Source organism: Malus sylvestris, chromosome 5, assembly GCF_916048215.2.
Source record: "Malus sylvestris chromosome 5, drMalSylv7.2, whole genome shotgun sequence".
In the NCBI taxonomy this organism is placed as follows: Eukaryota; Viridiplantae; Streptophyta; class Magnoliopsida; order Rosales; family Rosaceae; genus Malus; species Malus sylvestris.
Genome location: NC_062264.1, coordinates 20,712,871 through 20,723,361, shown reverse-complemented (window position 1 = coordinate 20,723,361; position 10,491 = coordinate 20,712,871). Strand labels below are relative to the sequence as shown.

Here is a 10,491-nt window from a genome sequence, read left to right as displayed (position 1 = left end):
TATTACAACTTGTATTACTTGGAGGAGAAGGAATATCTTCTCTCCCTTTACTACTATAAATAAAGGCACAATGTAGGAGGGATAACAACACACACATTCCCCTACAATTCTACAAACACACATCTCTCTCCTCTCTCTCTGCCGCCGGCCCTAGTCTCTCTGTCAGATAAATATAGACCACAACAATTACAAGTGTATTTTTCTTTTTATTATAGAAAGTTTGAAGTGTAAAATAAAATTTTTGAAGTGGTAGTAAGAATTCTCTTTATTTAATTACAATAATTTAATGAAATTAATAAAATCCTGTTAATTAAAATTGAAAAACCAATTCTGCAATTAAGTCGGATATTAATCTTGTTTACCATTTATAAACCCAAAATCATCGAATCTTGTACACTAGGGATTAGGGAATGCATGTAATCAACTAGGAATGTGACACATGACAAAAACGGTGTCCCATCTTTATGAGAAGGAGCAAAACAGAGATAGGAGAGAGAAGAGAGATCGGCCCGCAAATTCCAATCCCTAACAGCCATGAGAGTCCCTCATCCCACAAACCATCCATCAAAGTCGGGCACAGCCCCAGCGGAGGATGACCCTGACGCAACCCGACCCACAATGCCCGGCCTGGGCATGTCGGTGGCCGGCGGGCTACGGAAGAAGGGGCTTGGCGTGCGGCCATGGTTGCTTCTGGACTCGAGCGGGCAAGCCCAGGTGGTAGAGGCCGGCAAGCACGCCATCATGCGGCGTACAGGTCTACCCGCTCGGGACCTTCGGATCTTGGACCCGCTTCTTTCATACCCGTCTACGGTTCTGGGTCGAGAGCGAGCTATCGTGATCAACTTGGAGCACATCAAGGCCATCATCACCGCCCAGGAGGTCCTGCTGCTCAATTCCCGAGACCCTTCTGTGACTCCATTTATTGAGGAGCTTCAGCGGCGGCTTTTGCGCCACCACCAAGCCACCACCAAACCCGCAAAAACCCAGGTTTCAAAAAGTTTCAATTTTTCGTCTAATTACCGTTCTTTACGATCGTAATTGTGATTTCTTGTATTGGGTTGTGTTGTGTTGTTATTGTGATTTTGGTTTTGTGTTGTTAATTTTGGGTGTGAGAAGGAGGGCAATGGCGAAGAATCGAATTGGTATGGCATGGAAGAAGCAGAGGCAAATGCACAGGTGAGAGGAGCGGCTGGTGGAAATGGGGAAGGGGAGGCAACAGGGAAGCAAGGTCTGGAGGATAATCGTGATGGTTTGAAGGTCCTGCCTTTTGAGTTTGTTGCATTGGAGGCATGCCTTGAGGCTGCTTGCAGTGTCTTAGAGAATGAAGTAAGTGAATATCCTTTTCCAGACTGCCTCATTCAACAATCCGTTCCATCCTTTCTAACTTGTTTTCCTTGTTTTTGTGGATTTGATAATAGGCACGGACATTGGAACAAGAAGCTCATCCAGCTTTAGATAAGCTCACTTCAAAGATTAGTACTCTCAATTTGGAACGCGTCCGCCAAATCAAGAGTCGCTTGGTTGCAATTACCGGCCGTGTTCAGAAGGTTAGCATAGCATTTGATAATCCAGACCCTTTCCTTTCATGGAAAAAATTAAGTGTCAGACTTTTGTCGTGGATTAACCAATGCATGAACTAGATCACTTGCTTGGTGCTAAACTTGTTATGTATTATGTTGGCCTCTAGGTGAGGGATGAACTAGAACACTTGCTTGACGATGATGAAGATATGGCGGAAATGTATCTAACTGACAAGTTGGTTCAGCAACATCTTGAAAATTCGTCCACTTCCTCTTTGGGTGAGAGAGATGACATGGATCCTGAAGCTCCACGATCAGACATGGATGACAGGCAAGGCAACTCATAATCTCATTCTCATTTTAATTTATAGAAATGCCAGTTCTTCGCTTCTTTAATTTTCCTATTGTATTGTATCAGGGGTCCTACTGAAATTTCAATGGAAACTGGTGGGGATCCCTTGAATTTTGATGGTGATCCTCAAAACAGTGATAACCACCGGCATCAATATCTTAGAAGGGACAGCCATGTGACCACTACTAGCTCCACACATAGTGCTATGGGAAAGGTCCTCGATGTAGAAGAGCTTGAAATGCTTTTGGAGGCATATTTTGTGCAGATTGATGGTACACTAAACAAGCTATCCACGGTACGTGAATATATTTTACCTCTCAATTTTGTTCAGTGCAAATATCTGTCAGTGAACATAATTTAAAATAGAGAGTGGTGACGTAGAGTATGGTGATGCCAGCAGCCAGCCTAACACTTGCACTGGAGGCCAGTTCAGTGATCCCCATCTTCACAACACCAGCCATTGCTGGTATCTGGGGGCTGCTCCCATGAGCAGTGCCCATGGCAGTGGATGGGCGCTTTCTCATTAAAGCTAGTAAAATTAAAAAGAAATATAAAAGATATGGTTAAAGACATTTTAGTAATATTGGGGTTAGATAGTAGGTGGGTTAGTAAAGGTTTTCCTAAGTTGAGGTTCATCTGTTGTAATCAATTTCTTCTGAGGAGCGTAAATATACATCTGTTTGTCTTATGGTCAGTGTTGTTGCATATGAGAATTGCAACCATGATCAGCGTTAGGCTTTCCCTTGGTTTAGGGAAATTCTTCACAGTTAGCTATGAAATCGCTGTTTTTCTGCAACAGTTTTAACTCTGTCGATAGTATCTCTCGATAGAGACTATGATTGAGATATAGATAATGTGAACTCTTTTTCTAGCCTGTTTGATCACAATTTTTCCTATTGAAAGATATAGATCATGTCTTGTGAAGTTTAAGGATTAATATTTTTTTTTTATGTAATTCATTGTTATTCATGGAATCTCCTCCTCTTATCATCAACAAATCTCTTCATGTATTTTGTTCATTTTAATATTTGTAGTGTTTTATTTTTTGTATATGTTTTTTTCTATTTTACATTGTTGTCTTTTTGCAGTTGAGGGAGTATGTCGACGACACGGAGGATTACATCAACATAATGTTGGATGACAAACAGAACCATCTCCTGCAAATGGGGGTCATGTTGACAACAGCAACCCTCGTTGTGAGTGCCTTTGTTGTTGTAGCTGGTATCTTCGGCATGAATATCCAAATTGAGCTATTTGATAAAGAGAAAGCAGGGATGCGAGAGTTCCTCTGGACTATCGGTGGCAGCACTGGCGGGACCATATTCTTATATGTGATAGCTATTGGATGGTGCAAGCATAAGCGCTTGCTGGAGTAGTGAGGCCAGGCTGTTTATCATCAAGAACGTACCTAAACGGAAGTGTATGCTGTGTTTTGGTAGACGTCCTTCGGTTACGCCAGCACGACTCTATACAGCTTCTTCGTTTACTGTACGTAATGCCAATATGCATGCAATAAATATGCACATTCGCATTGTTCTTTATTTTCGTAAGAGAATAATGTTTCAGGGTGTGGAGGAGGATCTAAATGGTTCGATCCCTCCTCCTACCTTGTGCTCCTGACCATTAACTGGAATACTAGTCGAGGAACCGATGAAGAAAGGGTCTAAGTTTGAGGAATCTTAGGCGTCGTGAATTGGCAGAACTCAACTCACAATGTATCCTGTATGACATTTTGAGTTATACATGTAACAAACTTGAATTTGAGATTGGTCATGTGTGACCGGAGTCCCGTCCCGCTGTGTTGGTGTTAGATAATTGTACATTTCTTTCCAGTAGTGACAGATGTCTCGGGTCCGAATCTCCGCATCGCGCGTATAAGTAAAATATATATTGATGTTTTGGAGCTTGTGGGTGATATGTGATTGAATATAGAGGTCTTAGTTGCACCAATCCTTTCTATTTGGATGAATGTTTTTAACAGCAGTACACATATGGTGTGTCTTTACAAGTCATCTATCTTTGTTTCGGTCCACATCGGTTATTTCCGGATGAATGTATATGATTTCTTCCTTGAGTTGCACTCCAAATTTCTGATCAACCTTTTCCTTCACTACAGCAAGGAGGTGAAGCATGTCTTGAGAGGTTGAGCCACCGCAGTTTATGAAGAAATTTGCATGCATTTTGGATACCATTGCCCCTCCCACTCTAAAACCTTTCAACCCGGCTTTCTCAATCAACTCAGCTGCTGCAACCCCCATATCCAATGGATTGCGGAAGACTGAGCCAGCGGTTTGTTCCCCAACCGGTTGAGACATTCTTCTCCTGCAAATGTAGCCACACTACACCCATAAGAATCTGCAAATCACCTCCTTTTTCTATAAGAATTTTAAACTTGCAGGGAAAGTGATATCTCACACCCTTGATTATTTCTGGCGTTTGGATTCAATAAATCAAAGGAGAATTAGGGGACATAAATAAAAAGGAGTGTGCGGAAATCATTCCTCGTTGGAAAAACTTCTCTCTCTCTCTCTCTCTCTCTCTCTCTCTCTCTCTCTCTCTCTCTCTCTCTCTCTCTCTCTCTCTCTCTCTCGCTCTCTAGATGAACTAGACTACCTTTCCTTGTATTCATGCTGCCTTCTCTTTGCTGATCCTGAATGCTGCAGTTCAAATGTAACAGCAATGATGGCTGCCAATTCTTCCATAACTTGAAATGGAGATGACCTATACCCGAAAACGAGATCAGTCCTGCTAAATCTAAGAAACTTCCCATTCATTGTTACAAATTCAACACTACGTATAGCATTAGCGGTCTCCTGCCCATTTGCTCCAGCATTCATATAAGTAGCTCCTCCCACAGTACCAGGAATTCCTCCAGCAAACTCGAGTCCTGTGAATCCTTCATTGGAGCATTGCACCCCTAACCGGTTAAATCGAAAGCCACTTCCAACTCTGTATATACCAGGTTCCTTCTTCTCCAAGAACTCAATCCGGTTCAATATTACACAACCATCAAAACCCACATCATCAAACAAACAGTTTGAGCCTTTACCAATGACAATGAACCTGATTGAATGCTCACGGCAGAATCTGCATAGTTTTCAACCAAGCAAACCATTTTACTGAATTTGGGTCCAGTTTGTAATAAATTAGTAGTTTACCTCGTTAACTCGGAAAAAATTGTCTGCAAAATTTTTTGTCTTCATGAAAAGCAAAATAGAAGATCAGATGGAATGCTAAACAGACAATGGGCCTGGTAGAAGCAAAAACCGCTTTCTGCCAACTAACAGTGCTTCTCACTACGTTTGATTGAATTTTTTTAAAGTACTTCTAGTTTGTAGAAGCGCTTTTTGGAGAAGCACTGCAAAGCGTAACACTTGTATTTTTAGTAAAAATTCAACCTTCTTCAAATAAAATGACTACTAGTTAAAGCGCTTATGAACAAAATTGTTTTCTACATAAACAATCTCAAACAGGCCCATTTCAGACAGATTAAAATGCATAAATGTATTTGTAATCCAGAATTTAAAAAAAAAAAAAAAAAAAACCCAGAAATCAGCTTTCAGAATTTGAGACCACAATCAAATTCAGAGGATGTATTGCATTATATAACTAGAAAAGAAATGCAGAACAACACCTGATAGTAGAAACAAGTTGGGTCTGATCGAATACTTGGATAAAATAATTGCAAGGGCCTCCAATGCCCCAAGTGCTGAGATCCTTCAACTGCTTCTTCCCCCGAATAAATTTCAACCCCTTGCAGTTGTGGGTTTGTCCTTGGTCTTTGCTGAAGCTGCTGCTTTGACTGCACAGAAAGGGAAAAGGGCCTCTTGTTCTTGGTGCATGCAGCAAGATCCCAGGAGACCTGTAGCAGGGAGGGATTGACAGGGAAGGAGAAGGGTTCATTGTTAACAGTTTTTCATGCGTTCTTGGAAGAATCGTTGGTTTTTTGTTTTAACTTTGCACTGCTCATTAGTTGAAAAGTATTCACACTATTGGGCTTTCCAAAACAAGTCAATCTCAACTAGAGCCCACAACCAAAACACTGTTCTAAATTGAGCCCAACCCTAGAGAAAATTGTAACTAGTCCCTCAAATTTAACTTCATTGGAGCAATGGTCCCTCAATTGAAAATTCATGATCATTGGTCCCTTAACTCATCAAAATGTGCAGATATGGTCCTTTTCGCCAACTCTGCCAAAATTACGTCAAAATGAGTCATGTTGGAATGATCATTGCTACAATTGGGTTAAAGTTGAGGGTTCATTACTCCAATTGGGTTGAAGTTGTGGGTCTATTTCTCCAATTGGCTAAAATTGATGGATCATTACTACAATTTTGCACATTTCTTTTTCCATATTTGCCCATTGATTCAACCTCAGGTGTGTGGCACGTGACTTATTTTGATGAAAGATCTAATGGAGTTGACGAAAAAGACTATAATTGTACGTTTTGAAGAGTTAAGGGACCAATAATCATGAATTTTTAGTTGAGGAACCATTACTCCAATTAGGTTAAATTTGAGAGATTATTGCTACAATTTCCTCCCCAACGATATTAGGCCCAAGCTATCTGCTATTCATTTTCTATTTCATATCATTCCTATATTTAGTAAAATTCCAAATATAGACTTTTACAAGATTGCTTTCTTTCAAGATTAGGTCTTTTTACATACGCCTCTTGTAACTTCGTGGAATTAAATCGTGACAAGATGTAGCCCTTTAGTTTACGTAATTGTCATTGTCTTGACAATTTGAGACTTATTCTTTCTTTTGTGTCAATAGGATGAAAATATGAGTTTAGAATAAGTTTTTCTTCTTTCCCTTAGTTTGATTTGTTAACATATTTCCATTATTGATGGTAAACGCACAAAAAATGTCCCGGTGGTAACTGCAATTTTCTTTCATACTTTTTATAAGCTCAGTTCTTATTTTTGGTGTGGAGTATGATACTAAGATTGTACATATTAGGTTTTTGTTTTTTCGTTTTTTATAGTAAGGAATAAAATTCGAATTTGAATATTTTTTAGGATTTTTAATTAAAATGGTCTCTGAGATTTGCATAACTTCTTACTGTGGTCCTTGAGATTTGAAATTGATAAAATTGGTACCTGAGTTTGTCCACAATCAATCATTTTGGTCATTCTTTGAAAAATCTCCATAAAATAATGATAAAATGATAAAAATACTCTCAATTTTTGTCAAATCATTTGGGCCTATTGTTTATCATATTGAGTGTTATTTTGTTATTTTGATCCTTATTTAACATAATTTTTCACTGAATGACCAAAATATTGATGGTGCACAATCTTAAGGACTAAATTGAGGAGTTGGGCAAATCTCCTAGACCATTTTGGCTAAAAAAACCTCAAAAATATGGTATTGGGCAAGTACACAGTAAAGTTTACATTGGCCGAACCCCGAACATATTTGCAGTAAATCTACCACCTTTGTTTCTCAACCCCTATAGTTGGGTGTAATAATTAAGAACTTTTGCTAGGATGAAAAGCTTTCACTTTCTATCTGAGTTCTATACACCGATCAAGATCTCTATAATTCTAAGAAGGTAGATCTTTGCATTGCTCCTATAGCTGCAGGTGCAGGTACCTTCTGACCAATTCATAATTTATCATGCAGGACATGCAGATCCATGGAAGAGACGATAAGAGCTGCTGAGACAGAGGTCTTACGAATTGGGAACACTCGAAATTAAATGGCACTGGAGGCAGCTGGGACTCAATGTTACAACACAACAAGAAACAACAAAACCCTTCCCTACTTTCCTTTCCCCCTCTATTCTAATATGTTTGCAGGAATTGGAGGTTTTGTCTTGTAGGTGGTTGGAAGGGCAAATGGTGTTTTCCCCCATATCTTTTTTTAATCTTATCCAGTTGTCTTATGCTTTTCTGCAATATGATGGAATGCAGTGAGGCAAAACATGACTAGCCATCACTATGGAATGCAGTGAGGCAAAACATGACTAGCCATCGCTATATATATCTTTGACTTTAAATTGCTTTAAATTGCTGGATATTCTTTTAGAATAATAATTGAACTCGATACTTCTTACAGACAAATTACATTTTGACAAAAGTGCATAACTTTTTATTTTGTTGTTTTATAATCACTTATGTATGTGTCAGTTTGTAATTTATAATGAAGCGAGAATAGCTCATTAACTGTAAGCATTCAATCTGCATTCTTTGTTTTATTATAGGGAACTATAACGAAAAGCTCCCGGTACTGTTCACTTTATCGAAAAACTATATTTTTACACTAAAAAGTCAATCCTAGTATTATTCACTTTACCCTTTATTTTATCTTAAAACTCAAAGTTTTCAAATCCTTTTCATCAGTTTTCCTTTTATTTTTATTAGGAAACTTTAACAAAAAGCTCCCAGTACTTTTCACTTTAACGAAAAACCACATTTTTACAATAAAAAGTTAATTATGATACTATTCATTTTACCCTTTATTTTATCCTTATCGTTAAAATTCAAAGTTTTCAAGTCATTTTCATCAATTTTCCTTTTATTATATGTTTCTTTCCGTTCTTTTTGGGTTTCGATTGACTGCATGGAAGACTCCCGTTACTAAAACCCCAAATTTTAAAAATCCAAAACAACATGTGGGCAAGACTTGGAATTTTGACAACTTTGACATCCTAAATTCCCAAGTTCCATTTTATCTTTATCCTCTTTCAAACTTTTGAATAGAAACAAAGTTTTTATTCCAATAGGAATTGGATTTTAGGGAATAAAGAATGCCAAGGAATGACACATAATTGTCATGACATAAAGTCCAATGACAGCTTCACAGCAGACAAGCTGGGAGTGTGCAAAATTACATCAACAAATAGTATTTAAAATAGTAAATAACAAATTAAAGGGATCCTTCCAAATGAGATAAAGAAGCACACATTAAGGGCTGGTTTGGTATTGCTGTGCTTTGAAAAAAAATTATTGTGAGAATAAGCGGCTGTGCTGTGAGAATAAACGGCTGTGAAATAAATCAGCAGAGTGTTTGGTAAACTTTTTTGTAAAAGTGCTTTTGGAAAAAAAAAAAAAAAAAAAGCAGTCTGATAGTGGGTCTTTTCATTAAAGGAGCACTATAGCTCCGTGTGCTTTGAAAAAAAAACCAGTTTTCCAAAGCTGCAAATAGCAGCTTCAACTTTTTCCTTTGATTTCAGCTTATTCTCACAGCAGCTTCCAAAATAAGCCATTTTTTTTCAGTTTACCAAACACCTAAAACCCTCACAGCTTTTTTTCATGGGTGTTTTTTTTTAAGCACCTCACTCCCAAACCACCCCTAAACAAGATGGGGACGTGTTCCATTGGGTCAGGGAGATCTCAGGCTCTCCCTGGCCTTTAGAGAAAAAATCATGGAAAAAAAGCATATCAATATTCCAAAATTTTAGTTTGGCCTTTCCATCCCTCATTTTTCTGTACTTTGATATTGCCCATCACCCATTACACTACGAATTGATTTGGTATTGTTGTGGTTTGAAAAAAAAATTGTTTCTGCTGTGCTATGAGAATAAGCGGCTGTGAAATAAAGTTGTAGAGTGTTTAGTAAACTTTTTTTGTAAAAGTGCTTTTGATAAAAAAAAGCAGTATTATAGTGTTTAGTAAACTTTTATGTAAAACAGATGTGAAAAAAAACCGCTTTTTTTCAAAGCTGGGTTTTGCATCTTGGCCTTTTTTTATCCAAAACTGTGAAAAAAAACTAAAGCTAAATGTTTACCAAACACAAAAAAACTCCCAATTTTTTTTCATACCAACTTTTTTTTTAATCACCTCAATCTCAAACTGCACCTACATCATCCTGTCTGGATTTTCATGTGCATTCTATACTCTGATCAGACTGCCCATCACCCATTACACTATACATCATCCTGTCTGGATTTTCATATGCATTCTAAGCCCTAAAATTTTTATGAGGGCACAAGTATATGATTATTCATGCATGGATGGAGCATTTGTCTGGACTTTAGGGACAGCAAGGGTCTTGTCCTTATTAATGCCTAAAGTTTTTATTTTTTATATTTTTCCAAGATTTTGGTTTTACGATCTGGATAGATTGATTGAAAGCTTTATCTAAAATGCAGATTTGATGAGGAAATCCCACCTAATCAAATGTGATGATGATTCAGCCTTTTTCATCATGTAATTTGTGTACTAGGCAAAAGAGATAGGTGGATTCTTTATTTTTGTCCTTACTATTTGATTTAGCTGGTTTAATTAATTATTGGAAACATCTATCTTCTTTGTTATGCTGAAAAAGTACATGATTAGGCGGGGGAATAATGGATGTTGACAAATTTGGAAAAGAAACTCAAATCCAAATAGTAGTAAGAACTCACGATATTAAACCTCAAATTTTCTCATTTAATTGTTATGAAAACAACCATTTTTTGACTTCTGGTTTTCCTTAAGTTATGGAATAAGAAAACTTGGAGACAATTTAGGCACTGCAATGGCATGGTAAAAATAGCATGACGATACACAAAAATATAGAACAATAATTCTCGCACTCTTTGTATTTTCATGTACACTTTAATTTATTTATGATATTTGAGTTGAATAACGCAAATAAGAATCAATGAACAGAAAATAACATAAATG

At 37.7% G+C, this 10,491-nt stretch overlaps 2 protein-coding genes across 2 annotated transcripts; one reads left to right on the top strand and one right to left on the bottom strand.

The window, feature by feature from the left end:
- Positions 1-420: 420 nt before the first annotated feature.
- Positions 421-3,775, top strand: LOC126621164 (magnesium transporter MRS2-3-like). The gene is made up of 6 exons (XM_050289572.1): positions 421-987; positions 1,117-1,326; positions 1,419-1,547; positions 1,688-1,851; positions 1,939-2,167; positions 2,961-3,775. Exons 1-6 carry the CDS (start codon positions 535-537, stop codon positions 3,246-3,248), a joined length of 1,473 nt encoding a protein of 490 aa, XP_050145529.1. The 5' UTR covers positions 421-534; the 3' UTR covers positions 3,249-3,775.
- A 34-nt stretch (positions 3,776-3,809) lies between these two features.
- Positions 3,810-5,807, bottom strand: LOC126621165 (uncharacterized). Its single transcript, XM_050289573.1, has 3 exons — positions 5,507-5,807; positions 4,486-4,959; positions 3,810-4,194 (listed from the first exon to the last, which is right to left on the bottom strand). The coding sequence occupies exons 1-3, from the start codon at positions 5,773-5,775 to the stop codon at positions 3,882-3,884; spliced, it is 1,056 nt and encodes a 351-aa protein (XP_050145530.1). The 5' UTR covers positions 5,776-5,807; the 3' UTR covers positions 3,810-3,881.
- Positions 5,808-10,491: the final 4,684 nt, after the last annotated feature.

Bases quoted from the DNA above. Each gene is read 5' to 3' on its own strand.
- LOC126621164 (XM_050289572.1), top strand. From the start codon at position 535: ATGAGAGTCCCTCATCCCACAAACCATCCATCAAAGTCGGGCACAGCC. The intron at 988-1,116 runs GTTTCAAAAAGT...GGGTGTGAGAAG, and splicing joins CCAAACCCGCAAAAACCCAG to GAGGGCAATGGCGAAGAATC. The intron at 2,168-2,960 runs GTACGTGAATAT...GTCTTTTTGCAG, and splicing joins CACTAAACAAGCTATCCACG to TTGAGGGAGTATGTCGACGA.
- LOC126621165 (XM_050289573.1), bottom strand. From the start codon at position 5,775: ATGAACCCTTCTCCTTCCCTGTCAATCCCTCCCTGCTACAGGTCTCCT. The intron at 4,960-5,506 runs GTGTTGTTCTGC...AAAACTATGCAG, and splicing joins CAACTTGTTTCTACTATCAG to ATTCTGCCGTGAGCATTCAA. The intron at 4,195-4,485 runs GTAGTCTAGTTC...CTACATTTGCAG, and splicing joins CAGCATGAATACAAGGAAAG to GAGAAGAATGTCTCAACCGG.